The following is a 23,010-nucleotide window of genomic DNA, read 5'->3' as shown; positions in this document are numbered from 1 at the left end:
CTTATGCTTACCATTACTGCATGTATTTAATCAATAATAAAATACTATTATTTTCAAAATATTAATACACAATTGTTGTAATAAAAGAAATTTGAAAACAAACCAATCTGACGGTAATCTGAATTTCTACACATCTTTTAAAATATATTTCCTATTATCATCCTCACTGGTAAAAACTGTTGAGCTGCTTAATATTTTACTGCAAAAATATTATTTGATTTATTGCTTTGTTTTGTAACATAAAAACTATAATATTATGAAAAAATATATATATATATTTATGTAACTATAAATTTAAAAACGAATCCTTATTACCACATTAAAAAAACATTTATATATAGAATTAATATATAGATTAAGATATTCATTAATATGCAGAATTTCAATTGAATAATGACTTCAATAATGTACGTTAATTTAGGCTCAGAATGAAAAAAAAAAAAAAATAAATTATATATATATATATATATATATATATATATGTGTATGTATGTTTCAGCACGTATTTCAAACAGAAATATTTTCAAATAAATTATAAGTATTTTTATTATGAGAAATATTTTTTATTCTTTTTATGATATTTTTATATATTTTATTATTGTCCTTACAGAACAAATGTATTCATTTCTTTGATCTATTTTGCATATAATAACGTAAAAAAGGGTGAAAAAAGTGTTTTATTGTCAAAGAATTGGCCGATTTGATCATTAAGTAGACTGAAAATGCTTGTGTACCTCAAATTCCTGTAGAGGAACTTTCTGCTCGATCAAACCTCTCATCATGCGGACAATAGTGTTGAGGTTGGTGGACGTGTAGTGACCGTCAGGAACCACTTTAACCAGAGGCAGAGACGTCAGCTCCTCCTCAGTGACGATTGGTCCATCTGAAACACACACACACAGGCAGACTCATGATGACATTCACATGTACAGATGAAACCCCTCAGAGCTGTGAAGACTGACGAACCTTCAGTGAACTTGGAGTTGATGTTCTCTATGGGTAGATCATCACTGCCCCATGTGATCTCATCTTCATCCAGAGGACCCGATGATGACTGAAGAGCACTAACAAGAGGATACGAGACTGGATTAGAACAAGATTTAAAGAGACAGTTGGAAACCTGTTTGAGTCTTGTTCTCCTGATAATATACAAAAGATGATGTTTAGATAAATGTTGGAAACATGCAGACATCGACTGCCATTGTATTTTTTCCCTACTATTGAACTTAATGGTTACGAGTTTCTACATTCTTCAAAATATCTTCTTTTGTGTTCAACAGAAAAAAAAGTCATTTCAAATCGACTAATTAAAAAAATTCCATTAATTTAGTTTAATTATTTGAATGGTAGATAATTCCTAAAAATATAATAAAATTTATCAAAATGAGAGTTTAAATATACACTATCGGTCAAAAGTTTTTTCTTTTTTTCATTCATTCATTTTTCTTTGGCTTAGTCCCTTTATCAATCCTGGGTCGTCACAGCAGAATGAACCGCCAACTTACCCAGCATATGTTTTACGCAGCAGATGCCCTTCCAGGTGCAACCCATCACTGGGAAACATCCATACACACTCATTCTCACACACACACACACACACACACGCACACGCACACGCACACGCACACGCACACACACACGCACACACACACACACACACTACGGGCAATTTAGCCACCCAATTCACCTATACTACATGTCTTTGGACTTGTGGGGGAGCACCCGGAGGAAACCCACACGAACACGGGGAGAACATGCAAGCTCCATATAGAAACTGACCCAGCCGGGGCTCGAACAAGCAACCTTCTTGTTGTGAGGCGAACGTGCTACCCACTGCACCACCGTGCAGCCCTTTCTTCTTTTTTTTTGTTCATCAAGACAGTATTTATTAAATGTAAAAAAAATGTAATAACTGCTTTCTTAGTGTATGTAGTTTCAAATGAAATTATTACTTCAGTCATTATTGCTTTTATTACTATTAACATTATTAATAATATCATTAATAATAATAATAATAATACTAATAACAATAATAACTAGTATTAGAGTCATTATTATTATATATGGAGTTATTTTTAGTGCAAAAACACGTCACAATTTTAGAATTTGTACTGTACTTTTGATGAAATAAACGCAGCCTTAGTGAGCAGGAAAAGCTTAATTTAAAACATTTTAAAATCCTACTGGCCCCAAACTTTTGATCAGTGTGTAAATATTAGTGTAAATATCAATTTATTAAAATATTGTCAATATTAAAAGAAATTTTTGATAAAAAAAAAATCCTTGTTTAAAAATGATTTAAAGAGTACAGACTTCTTAAAAAAGAAGGTTTAAATATTCGTTTAAATTATTAGTAATTAATGCTGTTCTTAATGTTGAAAACACATTTTCATTAAAAAAATTCATTTTTTAAAGTTTGTTTGTAAGGAACAGAATTACTAATAATAAAAAATAATTAAAAAAATTAAATAATAATAATAATAATAAATTTAAATATTAAGAGTTTGAAAATAAGGGTTTAAATATTAAAAAAAATATATAATTAATCATTAAAAATTTTCTCAATGTTTAAAACACGTTGTCATTTCTAAAAATGTATTTTTTTTTAATTATTTAAAGAGTACAGACATCTTCAAAGAGGATAAATCAAAATATTTAGGGCTTTAAAATTAGGGTTTAAATATGAATTTAAATTAATAATAATTAAAGCTGTTCTCAATGTTGAAAACTAATTTTCATTTAAAAAAAAATCATTATTTTTAAAGATTATTTGAAGACTACAGACTTCTAAAAATTAATAAAATTAAATAAAATATTTAGGGTTTTAAAATGATTGTTTAAATATTAATTAAATATCATATACAATTAAAAAAATTTTGAAATGTTGAATGTTGTTGAAACCAAATTTTCATTTCTAAACATTTTTTAATTATTTGAAGGGTACAGAATTCTAAAAATAAATAAAAAAAAAATATTTAGGGGTAAATCATGGGGTCTAAATTAGCCTGTCACAATAAACCTAATATCGGCTTATCGCACAACACATGGACATGACCGCGATCATGTATGGTGATGCAATATATATCCCCTTACATAAAAAACTATTTTAACAACATTTTAGCTGATTATGCAACATTTCTGTCTCAGTTAGAGGTGTCAGTAAGTCTCAGTATGGTTAAAAAGCACTATAGTATTTACTATAAATGACTTTAGTATATTTTCATGTGGGTGTCTGACAACTGAAAAAACATCTGGTAGCAGATATCGCAGCCTCTGTTACTTTCTACCATGCTATTTTTTTGTTAATATTTATTATTATTTATTTGTTTAGGATATGTAATTTCACATTCTGACTCCAATGCCTAACTATTAAATTCTTAAAATGACTATAATTAAATGAAATATTCTTAAGAATAAAATATGATGTGTTTTTTGGAAGAATGTACTTGCATTATGATGATATTATATTGTTCTTCTGGCATTTTATCTGGCATAAAATGGTCTTAAATGAACAATAATATTGTTTATCGCAATATATTTTGGTGCAATATGGATATAAGAATAGAATAAGATATAAGATATAGATATAAGAATAAGAATAGATATTGTGACAGGCCTAGTCTAAATATTAATGAAATACTACTAATAATTAAAACTATTCTCAATGTTGAAAAAACGTGATATTTTTGATTCCCTGAATAAAAAAAAAGTTCAAAACAACAACAGAAATTGTTTAACATGTTTTCAAGGATATTATTGATCAATATAACGCATTAAAAAGACAGTAGTGTACATCCAAACAATATGTAATCAACACTATGACTTATCAAGTTGCTTGTGTAACTGGTGTTTTACAGACTCACCTGTCATTCAGTGGAGCGTCAACATTTTCTTCTTTCCACTCAGCCTTTCTTGACGTCTGAAAACAGATGAAGAGGACAACACATCTGTATGATCACGTCATGTACAGTAAGTCCTGGATGAGCTCTGCAGATGCTGAATGTTTTACGTGCAGATGTTTGTACCTCTGGAGAGTCTTCAGGCAGAGATGAACCGTCACAGTCTGTGTCCTCTGACAGATCAGCACTCACGTCTGTTCCCTTCCTCTTCTCCAGAGAGCCTGTGTCATAGTCTACAACGCACACACATAACACTCAATTACACACATTTAAATGCATACACTATATTATAACAAAACGACATATGTCTACAAAATAGCTACATATGTGAACTAAACACACACTTCATTTCAGTTAGTTTGATAAAACAAAAGACAAATACTGAAGTCAAATGAATTCTAATTATACAGACTTTATAAAATAAAACTAATTTCTTTCTAACTTTAAAATGAAAATGATCAAACAGTAATATATGTTATTAATTTTAGATTAGGGTTTTAATTTATTTCATATCATTACTTGTATTATGTATTATTGATGTACTAAAATAACTAACATTTAACAAGGAATAAAAAAATAAAACTGAAAATAAATAAATAAATAAATAAATAAACAAATAAATGAATAAATAAATAAATAAATATACTTAATACTTGTATTTGATTTAATTAAAAATGCTATAATTTATAATTCTATATTTATTCAACAATTTTTTTATACAAAAATACTTTAATATTATAATAATATATGGCAATTAATTAATGTCAAATGGCTGTATATGTTCAAACAATAGTATTTCTAAATTAATTTTGATTAATCATTTAATTTTTTTTATATTTTATACCATTACTTGTATTATGTATTATTGATGTACTAAAATAACTAACATTTAAACAAGAATAATAAAAATTAAAAACTGAAAATAAATAATAATATAATAATATAATATAATAATAAATAAATTAATAAATAAATAAATATTTGATCACCTGTATTGTTTTTGATTTCCTTTTCATTTCAAAAATACTTTAATATTGTAATATATATGGCAATGAATTAGTGTAAAATGGCTTTATATGTTCAAACAATAGCATTTTTGTAAATTAATTTTAGATTAGGTTTTTAATTTATTTATATTTTATATTATAACTTGTTTTATGTTTTATTGATGAACTAAAATAACTAACATTTAAACAAGAATAAAAAAATAAAAACTAAATAAAAGAAATAAAAGAAAAATAAATAAATAAATAAAATAAATAAATATACATTTGATTACCTGTATTGTATTTGATTTCCTGTATAACACTCTATAATTTATAATTCTATATTTATTATACAACTATTTTCATTACAAAAATACTATATTATAATAGTATATGACAATTAATTAGCATCAAATTGCTGTATATATATATATATATATATATATATATATATATATATATATATATATATATATATATATATATATATATATATATATATATATATATATATATATATATATATATATATATATATATTCTATTGCAAAAGATGTAAACGAAAAAAAATAATATTGAATATTGTGGAAATAAATATTTATTAAAATATAATAAATAATTTAAATTAAATGTTCCATAAACATTTACTATTAAAATATTATAATAGAACATTTAGCTGAAATATTATGGTATCAAAATACACTTCAATACTGATGTCTTCTGTGTTGTACCTATTGGAGGGAGGGGAGGGGGGCTGCCGCTCTGGCTTTGCTCTGAAGGCGTCTGAAGTTTAGTCTTCACACCACTGTCTTCACTCACATCTGAAACAGCACACAGCACACCTCTATATAAGGCTAAAGTTGTTTTTTAATTGCCACTCACACTATTCCAACAGACATTAACATTACAACCCATCATTCTAGAGGTTCCATACCGTTGTTTCCATTAACAGTGCTGGATTTGAGAGGCAGGAAGCCCAGGTATGTGTTTGGCATTTGATCTGGTGGACGGGACACGATGAGCTGCACCAAACCTTTAGCTTTGCGGATGGTGGTGACGGCTTTAGCGTGAGACACACCGATCATCAGATCATCATTCACCTGCACAAAAACACAAGCACAAAATTCACTTTCACTCCATTTTCAAAATTCCATTAACTGTGCATTAATGATGTTTTTTGAGGATGAAAAAGATCTGCAAAGTTACAAAGGAAGTTCTAAATCTGTATCCGCAAACGCCATTTCGAAATTCTCACAAACACCTCGACTGTAGTTCTCAATATTTTTCCAGAAACAAAAAATACACATCCTAAATTTACACAATTCTGGTTCAGTGGGTTTAGTAGAGTGTTGTCTTCATGTTCGAGAGATGCCATCTCACAGATCTAATTAATATATTGATACACATGCTCTAACTGGTTACATTCACACATAACCTATAAAATGTGAACTTGTGTGTTTTTGACCTTATGTGTGTTTGACAGATAATAAGGGTTGTCATGATATTTGAGTTTGGTACCAATCGACACTGAAATTTTAATAACGTCCATTTCCTGCTAGCTATTGAGTACATTCTTAAACACTGCTGATTTGTCATTGTGTTCACGTGCTCAACAGAAATGGCTGTGATTGGCCATGAAGGTCATCAGTTCACCAAACTCACCTCTGTTTACTGAGTGTAAACACAGATACAGGGACACTGGAGCGTTTCAGAGGCACGCGGATCAGCAGGTTTGTCTGTAAGCTGACATACGAGCGATCAGCTGATGATTTGCGGCTTTAAAACGCTCCAGTGTCCCTTTATCTGTGTTTACACTCAGTAAACAGCGTTGAATTCGGTGAACTAATGACCGTCAAGGCCAATCAAAGCCACTTCTGTTGAGCACGTGAACATAATGGCAAATCAGTGGTGTTAAAGAACGTGCTCAACAGTGCTCAAATGTTAACAGTTTTTTAAAATTCCAGTATAGATTGGTACCAAATTCCAGTATCATGACAACCCTAACAGATAACACTAAAACTAGAAAACTAATGTGATGCAGCATATAATTGCCAGCTTTCTGTGGTTGCGCTTCATATCTGTTTATGCAGAAAATCTGTTTACGTAGACTCTGGCCTTCGGAGGAGATTTGCTACAAATCACACCGTGCTTCTTAGATTTCTTCATGTTGTTACATGTGTGTTATTTGTGCTCTGTTTGTGTTTTTTTTTTCTCTCTCTCTCGCTCGGTTCTCCCATCTCTGCTTTCATTATTCACAGGTTCCGTTCATTGGTCTATTCAGCTGTCAGTCATTTGCTCCCTGTTTACGTCATTCTTATGTCTCATCCAATAAGCAAAGACCAGCCGCCATAAAAGCACATGCCAGACCACTCACCAGCCCTCCCCTTTCTTCCCTTTTCTTTTTCCTCTTGTTTGTGTTTATTGCGTTGCGTTGCGAAAGAACCCTGTCTAACTGTGTATTTTGTTGCTGCCCGTTTCTGTGTGCACTTTATCCGTCCGTTATCTCATTCCATTATCTCATTTTACGTTGTTTACAAGGCTTGGACGAAGCGGACAGGTAAGAAGGTCACGTGACACATTTTGCAACACTTAGGACTACTCTTCTTTACAGTAGATTAGGTTAGGGGCGAGCGCCACCCCTTGTACTTTTTGGATAGATAGATAGATTAGACAGTCAGGATTTGGAAGACTCTTCGCGTGTTAATTATTTTGTTTTCACGTAGTTAGGTTAGTTAGCTAGATGCTTCTGGGAAGTTAGATTTAGTTTGGGTTTTGTTCTTTTCGTTTCTTTAGCGCCGCACAATATTCGCAGCTTTGCTCAATTTGCGATTCCAATTTGTTTATTCGCCCAGGCCTCATTTATATTGATTAGCTCATAATGGATCCAAAATATGTAATTTGAACATTTAATCATGGCTTTACTAACAGAATATTTTTTTCATTAACAAGTAATCAAATAAAATATCGTTTCCCCTGTTACATTGGTGGTACCATTACTGAAAATAAAACGCAACAGTATATAATTTGCAATTCAGCTCACTGACACAGTTTTCTTCTGACTCTGGTGTGTGTGTGTGTGTGTGTGTGTGTACCACATGATGATGATTGACGTGTGTGTGTGCGTAGGGGTGGGACATCCACATAACTGATGAAGATTGGCTAAAAACGCAGGTGACAGGTTTTATATATATACATATACATATATGTATATATATATATTTATATATATACATATACAGATCGAAATTATTCATACCATAGGGGTATAAATATTTTCTGGCTTGACAATACAAGTTTGAAAAATGCAAATAAATAAAACAAAACAAAAAAAATGTTGATTCAATGTCTCCTGTTTAACTTCTGTTCAAAACGGGACATATCCACCAAATCAATCAGCAGTTATGTATTTTGAGATTAAACTTCCCAGACATATTCTTGGACACCTGAAACCTTTATTACTGGTTTCAAAAATCCATAATATGACTTTAAACATATGACACACCTGAAACTTGTCTATAGCACTTGTTCACTGCTGCTCTTATAGTTGTGTAAATTGCTTCCTTGTCCTCATTTGTAAGTCGCTTTGGATAAAAGCGTCTGCTAAATGACTAAATGTAAATGGAAATGTAAAAAAATGTTTTGCACCAATTCAAAACATTACGTACCTTAAGTAAGCGATCTCCAACTTGCAGTGTGCCGGCAATGTCTGCGGTCCCTCCAGGGGTGACGGACTTCACAAAAATCCCCCTTTCTCCACCAATTACAGAGAAGCCCAGGCCTCCCGCTGGCGGCTTCTCCAACTCCAGCTTCACGATCTGCTCCTGTGAACACATTCAACAGAAAAACAAATGATAAAGAACAACTGATGAAACACAAACTAACAACGAAGCTTATCATTCACCAATGCATTTCCTGAAAATCAACTTAAACTCCTGTCACCTGTTCCTCATGTAACTAAAAGCCTACAGAAACCTGAACTGTCCCCTTGAGCTGCTTTTTAATTCTAAAAAAAGATAAAATTAAATACATATAATATCCAACTATATACATAAAATATACAATTACAAAATTATAATATCATGCCTGAGAAGTTTCTGTTTTGTGAAGTCTGCCGATTTGGTGATAAAACATTTAGCTAGAGCAGTACAGATCAATATTAGGTAATGGTTGACCAGGAGTTAGTTGGACAGATCTTTACCTCAGCGGGACAGATACCGGAGAGGGCCTCCAATTCATTATTCTGGCTGCTATGGAGATAACCTATGATACAAAGAGAGAAATGAGGACAGAGTACTTATTACTCCGATTACAACCACAAATGTACTGTAAACAATACTAACTAGTGCCTGAGAATGGCGTCAGTCACAAGAAAACTATTTTTTTATTTATTGCTTCAATTTGACCATAATTAGAGTTAAAATATATGATTTAAAAATCAAAGAATGATAACAGTACATTTTTTGCATTATTTAAAGAGCACAATATATAAAATGCCAATCAGTGTTTGTATAGTTATATAAACAAAAAAATCTCTTTGTACATTTAGAACAAAAATTATTTTATGATATTAAAAGATCACTGTGCAATCCCATAACCACCAATAAATGCTCATAATTCATTTAATTATTTCATTTTTTTTATTTATTTGTGCAATACCCAGACTGCCATGCCCTTGTCATACTTACCCTGTGAAGTATACTAAGTATATGTAAGTATATGCAAGTAGGAAAGTAATAACAAAATGAAATCTTAATAGTTGTGTTTTTTTTTGCTTATAATTTCTACTTTCGAAAAATATAATATTATATTCTGAAATGGTTAATAAATGAATGAATTAATGAATGAATTTTAAAAAAATAACAAAAAATGTAAAATAAATAAATACAAATACATTAATTGACTAAATGAATGAATTAAAAAATAATGACTGAAAAATGTTACTAAATAAATACAAATATATGAATTAATGACTAAATGAATGAATAAAAAAATAACTAAAGAAATTAAAAACTAAATAAATACAAATAAATAAATTAATGACTAAATGACTTAAAAAGGAAATAACTAAAAAAGTTTATAAAAAATGTAACTAAATAAATATAAATAAATTAATGACTAAATGAAATAATAAAAAAATAAATAACAAAAAATGCTAAATTTAAATAAATACAAATAAATTAATTAATCACTGAATGAATTAAAATAGACTAAGCCGAAAAGAAAATGAATGAATGAATAACTCAATTAAAAAATAATTAACAAAAAGAAAATGTAAAAATTAAAATAAATAAATACAAATAAATAAATTAACGACTAAATTAACAAATTTAAAAATAAATGACAAAAAATAAATAAATAAATTCAAATAAATTGACTAAATAAATGAATAAAAAAATAAATAACAAAAAATTAAATAAACACAAATAAATAAATTAATGACTAAATTAATCAATTAAACATGAATAACTAAAAAAATTAAATAAATAAATAAATAAATGACTAAATGAATTAATTAAAAAATAAATGACAATTTTTTAAATTAATATAAATATAAAATATAAATACAATTAAATTATTTAATGAATAAATTAATAAATTAAAAAACAAATAACTAAAAAATTTATGACTAAATGAATGATTAAAAAATACAAATAAATAAATTAAGGACTAAATAAATGAATAAAAAACTAATAAATACAAATAAATAAACTAATGACTAAATGGATAAATAAAAAAATAACTAACAAAATAAATAAATAAATACAAATAAATAAATTAATGACTAAATGAATAAATAAAAAATAAGTAAAAATGAATTAATCACTGAATGAATTAAAAGATAAATAAAAAATAAATAAACAAATGAATAAATAAATAAATTATTATGCATTAAAAGGTATTCTTAAATCATTTACATAATTTTACATGTACAGGTCAGAACATGCAGTTTAATATTACTTAAAGATTTTAGTTACCCTGATGATGACCATTGACATTACATTTGAAAAATTAAACACATGATTTCAATGCTTTCTCTGTACTGTATAAAAAATCTTATGTGTGACCCTAGAGGAACATTTCCTGAATCATGCTGTTGTGCAAATGGCCAATGAGAATTCAGTATGCAAATATATCCAACAAAGGCGAAAATCAGAATATGCAAATATTATGGCTACACCTTTACTGTTGGTTACATTATACTAGTATTGCATCAGTGCAAGTCAACAGACAAGTAATAATTTATTTACATTTATTGACACATTTGATTTTATATAAATTTTTTACATTTATAAACCTGAGCATATTATAGCATTTATTTATTCATATTGCTATTAAGCAAAACTGAAAAAGGTTGCTTTAAATGCATTTAATTGTGCAAAAGCAAGTTTAAGTTAATTTGGACACACAAATAACTTGTCTAATTAATTTAGACAAAACACAAAGCAATCATATTAAAATAAGTTCAGAAATCATGTGACAAAACCACAAGAAATGCTCAAAATTCCTCTTTCCATCACAGGAATAAATGGCATTTCCAAAATATAGCAAAACAGAAACTAGTTGTTTAAAACTATACTAATATTCTACATTAAACACAATCCTCCCTAGCACAAACATGAATCAAACCTTATATATGACTAAATCTTGAGCAAAATGTTGTAGTTTATACCTTCTTGTTACACTTACCGTTCATACTCTGTGACACTTTAGGACTGATGTTATTGTTTAGTAAAGAAATCTCCTCCTCGTCCGGAAAAACTGGTTTCCCATCCCTACGGAAATACACTCAGATATAGTGGTGTCCATCCAGAAGTATTGCATATATCAAATAACAGACAGACAGGCAAGTGCCTTCCCAACACTTTTAGCTGAGTTTCACAGCATTTCCCAGGGTTCCCACTTTAAGCCAAATGTCAAATACTCTGACTTTCACTGACTAGAAAACTGAATTTCCATATGAGCATTGAGCAGACAAAAAGAATAATACATCTTGAATCATATGTTGTCAAGTTACATCTGTTCAGGAAACTATGCTTAAGTCTGAAACAAGACAGACAGTTAGATTGAATAACCCTATTTAATTCAAGGGGCTTTTATTGACATTATCCGCTTTTTAAGTGTGACATCACGCAAAGCGGCTTCAGGGTCCAATAGCTCTATCAAACTGTATTGGGAGGCTCAACAAATGGTAATAATAAACTTTTACAAATCAATGTAATACTTTCAAAAATCACAATATATATATACTGCATGTTTATAATCAATATATATACATCCATGCCTAATATCCGATGGCCAGAAAGTGATTGATTTTGTATAAATTGTTAATATATTGGTGTCTGTGATGCAGCAAGTCCAGAGACTATTGTGTACACCATGATTTTATATATAATTTGCGTTAATATGTGATAGGGCTAAAAAGTGGTCATAAACAAATATTTTCTCAATTCAAATGAGCAGCGGCTTGGACCCGTAAACAGTATTCCATACATCACGACTTAACAAGCGGATTTTTCAGGTACGAGTGGGCTCAGCCATCACAATCTTTTTGGCTCAAGACTTCCGGTCTCATTTACTTCCATTGATGTTAAAAACAGCTCGTTATGCTGCTTGGTGTTGCAAACTGAGATTTTCTTATTATATTACTCTCATTTTTATGTATTGCCATGAACACTTTTTTTTGTTGAGCAAGCAGGTTGACTGCTTTCTGCCTTTAATCATTCCTAGCCATTTCTCCCATTTCTCACAGGCGGCAACATCCTGCTCTCCCTCGTGAAGCTAATACGGAAGTAAATAAAACTGCAATTCATTGAAATTCCGCTCATATGTTTTGTTTATATTAAGTTATATTAAGTCTGCATGATTAAGGGCGTGGCCACTTGACTGACAGCTAGGTCCTGCTGGTTGCAGTCACGTCACCTCAGCTGATTCTGGCTGATTAGCTGCTGAACTCGGCATATACATCATATTTTTGTTTTGTTTTATGTGGCTTTACACAGTCAATTGCCTTGTAGATTAATTTGCTACAATTATCAGATGATATGGCATGCTGTGTGCCCTCAATTGTGCTCACAAACCATTCACGTGGCCTCCATTTCCCAGGTGAGTGAAATTCCTATATACTTTTATATAATATCTATAAACTTATTTGTTTTATATATATATATATATATATATATATATATATATATATATATATATATATATATATATATATATATATATATATATATATATATATATATATTTGTAATAAACCTTTCCTATTTGCTATTTAAACCTTTGATATTCCCCATGGGATGACCCATGGGAACCCAGATTTCCACAAACATCATCTGCTCACCTGGTGGCTTTGAGACTCAGATTCCTCAAGGAAAGCTGCAGGAGTCGGCGGCTCTCACTCAGCGTTAGATCCTGTGTCGGGACGCCATTAATGTAATGTACGATATCCAAATGCCTCAGACTGCCTTCCTCAAAAGCTGCAGATCCCGGGAAGATTTCCTTCACGTACAACACACCCAATGCACTGTCACTTCCTCCATCCAGAACCAGACCTACAAGAGACGCCCAGAAAGCAAACACTTTTTTTTTGAGCAACCAAGCTGCGCTAACCATAACAGCACCACTGCCTTTGTGTTTCTGTCGCCTTTTTTTCTTTCCTGTTAGCGAGCTGAAATGTGATCCTTTTATCTAGCCTGTCGTCTAACCTCTTGAGCTCATTTTTCCAGTGAAACGCAGGTGGGATTTGTTTACGCTGACGGGTATCTGTTTTTCGGGTGATCTTGTAAAGCCCTGTTGACCTCTGACAGTCAGATAGATAACACTAAAACCGGACATGGGAGGATTTCTGGGAGTTTTTCCGAGAACACTGAATGCTATTGAGTGCTGAAAGGGATCGGTTACAGTGTACATGGATATTTTCCATTACCCAGAGACTCGTCGTGACATTGAAACGTGATGTCAGGGAGGAGGTGGGCCTCTATTGGTGGTTTTGGAGGCTCCAGGATGCGGCCCACCACCAGATCCACTACTTTAGGAGCCGCTCGCACCAGGTTGACTACTTCTGTGTGATTCATGCCAGAAACGTCTGTGTTGTTCACCTGAAAACACAGGAAAAGGAGATATGATGTAGAGCAAAATTGAAGTTTTGTAGCTTGTAGGTTTTGTGTGTTAGATGGATTTTTGTACAGCATCACAATGCCTCTCTTATTAATACTAGTTATTAAAAAGTTAAAACATTTTTTAAATATATTTTTAAAGGGCACCTATGATGAAAATAGTCTTTTGTAAGCTGTTTGAACAGAACTGTGTGTAGGTATAGCGTCTCCACAGTAGTATTGGAGTGATATAAAGACAATATGCAGGGGGTCCAGTAAAGTTCTGAGCCTGAATTTTTTTTTGGGGGGGAGGAAGTGTGTGTGTGGGGTGGTTGGTAGTTGGAGAGAAACTGCACAGAAGGATGACACTTGAAGTAATTATTCATTTATACTTTAGTGTTTTTATGTTTATGTTTTATGTCTTAATGTTCATTTGTTGTTGTTACTGTGTGAGTTCCTTTGTGTGGCACTGTTGTGAGATGAGGACTCTTGACTGCAAACCAAATCTACCTTCGGGTATAAATAAAGTAACCTAACCTAACCTAACCTAACGCATTTAACGCATTTAATAAATAACCACAAGACAGGTAATGCGTAAAGCAACTGGGATTAAAAGATCTGTTTCAACTCTCTGTGATCATCTGCAGTTCATGTTTGTAATAAAGAAAATACAGTAAAATCGCTGAGTAATTCATTACCACAGCCGCGTGTCAGTAGAATTAAAAAAGAAGACGCTTCAATCCTGGTTTGCGGACATTAAATCAGGTTAATTTTGTACAGTAACATAACGGATATCCATACAGACGTGGATAATAACATGTATCCTGTCACATTTGCCATGCAAAACAGTGCAAAGTTAAACATATGCATGCATGTGTGTGTGCACGCGCAAACTTTGTAATGACATTGTGTGTGACTCATGGTTGCAGAAAGGTTTGAGATTTATTTTTCACCTTGTTTTAATTGGAGCGTTATTTTATTTATTTCAATTTTTATTTTTTTCAATTATGAAGTGGGGTCAGTATTTAATTTTAACGGTATTTACTTTGCAGCATTTTATCTGAAATGTATATTAATTTATCAACCAAATAAGCTTTTAGTTTTTATTTTCTTTAGTTTATCTTGTTTCATTTTGAGTATTAAAATCATGAAATGCACACACAACAGCTGGCAGTACAGTTCTGTCCTCCACATGCTCATACCATGATCATGCGGTCTCCTGGACGCAGCCGGCCATCTACTTTGGCAGGGTCCTGGATAATGTCATGGATGTAGCAGTTCTCGTCAGTCCCTTTAGTGAGGGTGAAGCCTAAACTCCCTTTATCAGACTTGACCAGAGACACCTTCAGCTCCACCTCCTATTTTCAGCACAGGAGACACATCAGACTACAGTACATTCTGCATTCATATTCTGTGTTTATATTGTATAACTGCAAGTTAACCATGGCATGTATATTACACGGCTGTCTGAAATGCTCAATTCTGATTGGTTAGTCATGCCATTACAAGGTATATTATTCCGAGATAAAAACCAGTAAATAAAGCAGGCTCATTCGGGAACTTCAAGTCATGTCAGTGAATATGTTCACATCCATACGCTTAAATCTACATTCATAAGTATCTGCTTGTCTGTTACTGTTTGTATGAATAATATGTAGGTTAGTATATGCTCCATCCAACCGTTTTAGTGTCATCTTTGTGTTTAATTAAAGAGTTAACAAATTATTAGGCCCAGAACAATGTTTTGTGTTGAATTTATATGTTTTGTCACAAGGAGTCGTATAATAATTGGTATAAAGTACATTCAGGCTGTTGTTATCGTAGAATAAAGCTAATTAAAATCTAATACAAGTCTTCTGTTTGTGTCTGGCTTTAATCTCCAATGTTAACCTCCTGGATGTACTGTATCCCTTACTTATAACACAGCTGTCTGGAATACTTGATTTTGATTGGTCAGTCATGACATTCCAAGATGTGTTATTCTGAGATAACAACCTCTAAATAATGCAGGCTCATCCAGGAACTTCAAATCATCTTGAACATCAGCAAATACGTTCAATTGTTGCCATCTTGTGACTGAATAATGAGCAAGTTAGTGTATACTTCATCAGCTGTTCAATTTAGTCAGCTTTGCATTTAATTTAAAGAATTAGTAAACTATTACAACTTAGTACAATGTTTTGCTTGTAATTTTTGTGTTTTGTGGCAAGTAGCCAGGTAATAAGTGGGATAAAGTATACACAGGATGGCTGTTTTCACAGAATAAAGGCCTTGCCGATAATATAAACTAAACAACCTCCTGAATGTACTTTATCCCTAACATGTATAGTATACTGTCTTCCATATACTCAACACCTTACTGCTTTCTGATTCTGATTGTAATATAACAACATGCACTTTTTGTAAATCTGCTTTGGAATGATATTATTGTCCAGAATTGAATTGTCCAGAGCAGATGAGTGAGCTGAAAGTGACTCACAGGGATTAAATCCTCGTGTTCAGGCAGACTGAGGTTCAATGGGTTTGGCAGAGGTGGAGGAAGAGGGTCTGGACTGGGGTTCAGGAGACCACCTTCAGGAAGAGCTGGAGATGCAGACACGCGGACGCTAGAGCTGTTCACATCACTGCAGAAACATGGAGGACACGCAGACAAAAAAAAATTAGGATCATCAATGTACACATATTTTGCAATGTATATATATATATATATATATATATATATATATATATATATATATATATATATATACATACATACAGATGAAGTCAAAATTATTAGCCCCTCTCTGGGGGTCTAACAATTCTGACTTCAACTATATATATATATATATTTTTTTTTTTCTTTTTTTTTTTAAATAGATTTTTCTTAGTTTTTAAAAACTATTTTGTGATTTACTTTTGTATATAGAAAATGTAAAATATGTCTAACAAAACAACATAATAGCCGTAATATAAAATTAACAAAATAAAAGGAAAAATTAAACAAAATAATAAATAAATAAATAAAAAAAATTGTAAAAATATATTTTTTTAACACTTTAAACTGTATAGTAAATTAAAAAAATGTTCTATGAGTTTACATTTACAACCTATGAAATAAATGTAAACAATCGGCTGGTGTTAAATGAAAAAATATATAAAACAAACTGTGACAAAATATGTTGAGTGAAATTAAAATAAAATACATTTTAATTAAAGCTTTGAGATTTGAGAAATAAAAAAAAAAAGGATAAAATTTTATAGAAAAGCTGATGATTTAGAGCTGCACCTAAACTAAGAAATAAAGCTGCAGTCACATTAGAAGTTCTTGCTAAATTTAGTCGTACGGCACTGCGAAAAGGGGCGGGATTAAACAAGATGATTAGACATTTACAAAAGCGAGCGATTTATTTCTGGCCAGAGAGGTCATTGTTTGAACCTTGATTGGTCTCACGCAGTCAAGTGATGCGATTTCGCAGGTCAGAGTTCACAAAGCTTGAACTTTGCAACACAGCGAACTGCGAAACTTGTCGCATGAGCTTGTGTTTCCGGTGTGACGCATTCACACGCGTATGAATGAAAGTCTATGGGGAGAAAAGTCCAGTGTGACCGCAGATTAAAACTGATGTTAAATACAAAATAAAATAGAAGTTTTTTTTTAAGTTCTTAAAACCACCCTGCTGCTGTCATTGAATTACAGTATTTCTACTCAAAGAGAATATCCCAGCAATGTTCAGTCACATGCAGATCTCGATCTCTGTCAGAGAGCGTTTCTCAGTGTTGTATAACACAGACAGTCACATGATGTAAAACTCACAGAATCAGTTCATTCACACCTGAACTCAATAACCTGCACACATACACACACAGAGACACACATACATCTATGCTGATGCAAGAACAGTTTTTAGTTACAAATCCAAATACACTCATTTATGCTGACAAAGCCAAACACTAATACCTGTGCTTAAACAATTAAATCCTAATGTATACATGCACATAAATATTTGATTTTAAGCATTAATTTATTTTATATTTTATAGTATAGTATAATTTTATTACAGTTAGTTAGTTGGTTAGTTAGTTAGTTAGCTAGTTAGTTAATTAGTTAGTTATGTATTAAGATTCTGTTTACTATTGGACTTTATGATTTATTTTATTAGCATTATTTCCATTTATAATCATTTATTTTATTTTTTCAGTAAGTATTAAGGCTTAGACTTTTGTTCTTTCGTAAGTTTTTTATTATTTTATTTTTAACATTTCATTTGGTTTCACTTTTTTCACTTTTCTGAATATTTTGATTAGTTTTATTCAGACTTTTTGATTTTCAATTTTTTAATTGAGTATTTAAAGTAATTAATATTTAACTTTGAGATTATTCTTGCATTTTGTTTAATTTCAAATCTTTTTTGATTGTTTTTTGTTTGTTTAATATTTTACATAATATTTTTAACTTTTTACAATGTTATTCCGGCCAGTCATTATATTATATTTTTTATATTTCATTACATTACTTGTATTTTGCTTTGAGTTGTATGTATTTTTCTGATATTTATTGTAGGGGTGTAACAGATCCGTATAGAACACGAATCAACCAGTATCACAATACATGGTTCGGAAGGCAAGTGACCTGCAGATTAATACCTTTTTTTTTTTTACTTGTAGATAATCTAAATTTGTAACAATCGGGGAGAGAGACCGCCTCCCGAGTCTTCAAATCACATGTATGAAAGCATTTTGGCTAAAAATTAAATATAACGATGAAGGAAGAAGTTGTGAGGTCTTCTAAATGATTTGCTTAGTTTGTTAAAGGTGTTTTCTGTCACTACTTTCACTAGCCTGCATTCAGTGTAAAGCTGCACAATTAAACAATATAAGATTGGCATCTCAATTCAAATCCGCACAACATAAATTATAACTGATGAAGATTTGCATTTGTTTATTAATCCTTCGATGCGCAGCATTCAAATCTGCGTTTGATTGAGAAAGAGGTTTAGTTTTCACACTTTTCAGTTAGTTACAAACAATCAGATGACACAGCAGTATTAGGGTAACAGTTTATGGTTCTGATATAAACACTGATGTTTATGGTAAAGATTTAAAATCACTGTTTAATGCAACTTAACGCTGTTGAAAGTTGTAGCAATTACATTGTTTAACCAATAGGTGGCGACAAACAAACATCAAAAATATGTCACTGAATAATTCCTCAAAAATGATACATCTAGTAATGAAACATGCAGTTTTATGAGCGAATTATTGAATCATGAATTAAAAATTATTTTTAAAACACATATGTGTGTTGTACAAGATTATAATATAATTATAATATACATTTACTATTATCAGCAACCATAGAAAAGGTCATTTATCAAAGTATTGAATATTTAACTTTTTTATTCAGCTGATTATTTATTTAGTTTTATAAAAATTACAGGTTCTAAGTTCTGTTTGTTAAAATAAATTCTGTTTTTGTAATAAATGGAAAGCAACTGCCATTGGTATCCTCCCTTTTTTGCTGATACAAAAAAATAGTCCAATCAGTGACTCGAAAAACTTAGTGTGATCCAAACCGTTTGCTTTCACCACTATTTACTTGTATTGTACTATGCTTCAAGAACAACATCTGACCTCCTGCTGTCCTCAGATCTGGCCATGGACTGTCTGGATGAGTAATAAGCTGACTGTACAGTGTCGTCCATCTCGTCCTCATATGGGACTCTCTCCACAGGTGTCTGGTAGACGCTGCTGTCCCGCTCCAGGTTTGCAGCTCTGAAAGCGTCCTCAAGTTCATCATTATCGGTGCTGTCGCTGTAACTGTCCCTGCGGCTGGGAGATTTGAGCAGCAAGCGCTCCAGAGCCTCCTCCACAGGACCCAACGCCCGCTGAGACTCTGCCTTAGGAGAGGAGCTCGTGCTAGGGGAGGCCTGGGGCTGCACATGGGCCTGCTTTCGTGGAGATGGGACAGGTGTCTGGAGATGGTAGAGGTTTTAAGTTTAGTGGATGCAAAGGTAGCTGCTGATAGATTTAATGAAAAGCTGAATTAGAACTAGAAAATTCTAATTCAGAATGAGAATTAGAAAGATAATTATTATGAAATAAAAATAAAACAAAATAACCATTTATAAATAAACAAGTTTGAAAAAAAGAGGGAAACATCTAAATATAAAGACAAAACAAAGATTAAAACTAAACTATTATAGTCTAAACGAAAATAATAATAAAATAACAAAAGTAAGGTAAATTAAAACAACATATACATTAATAAATTACCAAGATATCAATTACAGGGGGGAAATCTAAACATAAAGACAAAGTTTAAAACTAAATGATTATAGTCTCAACTAAAATTATAATAAAATAACAAAAATAAAAGTAAATTATTTATTTATTTATTTGGCAGGGACAGTTTACATTAATTAGCACTTCTGCAAATGCACCAGAATTAGACAGATAATCCTTGTGTGTTTTTTGTTTCAATTAGAATAACATATCCATTGATAAATGAACAAGATATCAATAAGATATCAATTATGTTTAGGCGGGAATCTAAACATAAATTGCAAATTGATTAAAACTAAACGATTATAGTCTAAACTAAAATAATAATAAGATAACAAAAACAAAGAAAATTAAAATAAAATTTCCATTGATAAATAAACAAGATATCAATTAAAAGGAGGAAATCTAAACAAAAAATAAAGTTTAAAACTAAAGGATTACAGTCTAGACTAAATAAAAAACAAAATAACAAAAATAAAAGTAAATTAGAATAACATATCCATCAATAAATAAACAAGATATCAACAAAAGGGTGGGAATCTAAACGTAAACTGCAAATTGTTTAAAACTATTAAACAAATAATAACATTTATTAAAAAATATTTAAAAATTAATAACAAAAAACAAAACATAACCAAATATGAAAATATGAAAACAAAAGGTAAAATATGAAGCTCAAAACTCAATAAAATATTCAAATAAAAAGTCACTTAAGTAAAATTATCAAACTAAAATGTAACAGACATAATACAAAATCAAATAAAAAATGTTAAAAATATAATTCTAAAAATAAAATAAAATAAAATAAAATAAAATAAAATAAAATAAAATAAAATAAAATAAAATAAAATAAAAAAGATAAAATAAAACCCTTTAAAAATAAACAAGACTCAAAAAGGGGGAATCTAAATATAAAGACAAAACTACATTTAAAACTAAATGATTGGTCTAAACTAAAACAACAACAAAATAACAAAAACTTAATCAATATATTAAAATTAATCAAATATTCCAAACAAAAGGTGCAATATCATAAACAAATAAAATGTTTAAATAAAACAAGACCCTATAAAAGTAGCGAAAACAAAATGAGTAAAAATAATCAAACTAAATAAAATTGACTCATAAAAAGACCAAAAAAAGTTCAAAATAAAATTCTGAAAGTGAAATAAAATATTTAAAATTGCAAAAAGGCACACAATAAATATAAAAATTCAGTAGACCAAATAAAATACTCAAATATAAAAAAAACAAAGTGAAATCATCAAAATAAAACAGTAAAACTGTAAAACTCCAAAAAAACAAAATAAATTAATAATTAAATAACTCCAAACTAATTAAATTAATTAAATAATTAAAATATCAAAACTAACAAAATAAAACACTAAAACAGAAAACAACACGCAAAAAACTAAATAAAAATGAAAAACATTAAATACTAAATAACATTTCAATCTAAAATAAAACAAAACTCAACATTAGACTCAAGAAAACTCTAAAATAAAGCAGGACTACTGTTCTAATGTTGCAGTAATTTACACACAGCCTCATTACACCCCCTCCTCATGTTCTTATGTGAAAACTAGCAGAATATTACTTCAGTAATGAAAACCTAATGCAGAGGCTTCAGTAAGCGGAAAACAAGAACTCTTACAGTTATAGCAGTGTCCATCTCAGGTAAAATCCCCTGTTCAGGTCTACACAAGTGAAGGATGACCTCCTGTCCTGTTCCCCGCAGAGCAGAAATCACCTCCTGACAAACACCACACAACAAAACACACAGACTTTAAACAACATCAGCTAATTCTCTTCATATACGCACATGTAGGCTTCTGCAGTATCACGATTTAAGATATTATCATAATATTGAATTTATTAGATAAAGAAATGGAGTGAACACTAACTTGCAGATTACTTATTCCAAAACGCATAGCTGACAGAAACTAAACTGACTGAATAAAGCATAGACTAACCAACAATATTGATATTATAAGATGTGTATATGTATTTACTTACATCTATAAATGCTGTCAAACGATTAATCACATCCAATATAAAAGTTCATATTTAATAAATAAACAGGTGTGTACTGTGTATATCTTTGTGTAAATATAGTCATGGCTATGATGTATAAAATATTTGTTTATATAATATTTAGATATTATACAAATTATATATACAGGGTTTCTGCAGGTTTCACCAAGTTAAATTAAAGACTTTAAGACATTTTTAAGACCATTATGAATGAAATTTTAGACTTTTACAGGGCTAAATGCTAAGGATTTTTTTTCGATATTCCAGTTAGAAAAGATTTTCACTTGCAATATCAAAAATGTTTATAATTTGATACATTTAACAACACAATAGTCATAATTTTGTTTAAATATTTTTGCATTAATTTTCAAATATATCCATTTACAAGCCCTATAACCCTACCAAAAATAGAATAAAACATAGCTGTCAATTGCTTCAGTCTACAATAATAATAATTTAATAATATAAAATAGGTCAGGTCAGTAAACTCAGCAGTAAATAAATGGAGAACTTTTAAGTAAAGAAAGTAATTAAATGCTATTAAATAAAAAGTTGAAAGTTTTATTGAGATTGGGATTGTTGGTGATTGGGTAATGAACAAAGTAAAATGAAGGCCTATTAAGACCTACAACACAAAATTTTGGTAGATTTAAGACTTTTTAAGGCCCAAAATTTAGCTTTTGAGATTTAAGATATTTTAAGACTTAGATATATAAGATATATACCCTG

The 23,010-nt window shown here is 30.5% G+C and overlaps 1 protein-coding gene across 5 annotated transcripts in view; it reads right to left on the bottom strand.

Annotated features, from left to right (window-relative positions):
* ptpn13 (protein tyrosine phosphatase non-receptor type 13) overlaps positions 1–23,010 on the bottom strand; it is a 166,028-nt gene that overhangs the window by 6,677 nt on the left and 136,341 nt on the right. For all 5 annotated transcript variants that reach the window (XM_056446110.1, XM_056446111.1, XM_056446113.1 and 2 more), the window contains 15 exons: positions 21,902–22,000; positions 19,597–19,937; positions 16,463–16,607; positions 15,186–15,341; positions 13,815–13,986; positions 13,230–13,440; positions 11,573–11,658; positions 9,084–9,145; positions 8,551–8,706; positions 5,820–5,985; positions 5,617–5,706; positions 4,026–4,132; positions 3,864–3,919; positions 967–1,064; positions 735–883 (listed from right to left, as the gene is read on the bottom strand). In XM_056446110.1, coding sequence (XP_056302085.1) covers positions 735–883; positions 967–1,064; positions 3,864–3,919; positions 4,026–4,132; positions 5,617–5,706; positions 5,820–5,985; positions 8,551–8,706; positions 9,084–9,145; positions 11,573–11,658; positions 13,230–13,440; positions 13,815–13,986; positions 15,186–15,341; positions 16,463–16,607; positions 19,597–19,937; positions 21,902–22,000 — 2,094 coding nt within the window. The remainder of the gene's footprint in view (positions 1–734; positions 884–966; positions 1,065–3,863; positions 3,920–4,025; positions 4,133–5,616; positions 5,707–5,819; positions 5,986–8,550; positions 8,707–9,083; positions 9,146–11,572; positions 11,659–13,229; positions 13,441–13,814; positions 13,987–15,185; positions 15,342–16,462; positions 16,608–19,596; positions 19,938–21,901; positions 22,001–23,010) is intronic.

This window comes from Danio aesculapii, chromosome 21, assembly GCF_903798145.1.
Source record: "Danio aesculapii chromosome 21, fDanAes4.1, whole genome shotgun sequence".
In the NCBI taxonomy this organism is placed as follows: Eukaryota; Metazoa; Chordata; class Actinopteri; order Cypriniformes; family Danionidae; genus Danio; species Danio aesculapii.
Note: the sequence above shows the minus strand (reverse complement) of the source record. Positions and strands in the feature narration are given on the sequence as shown.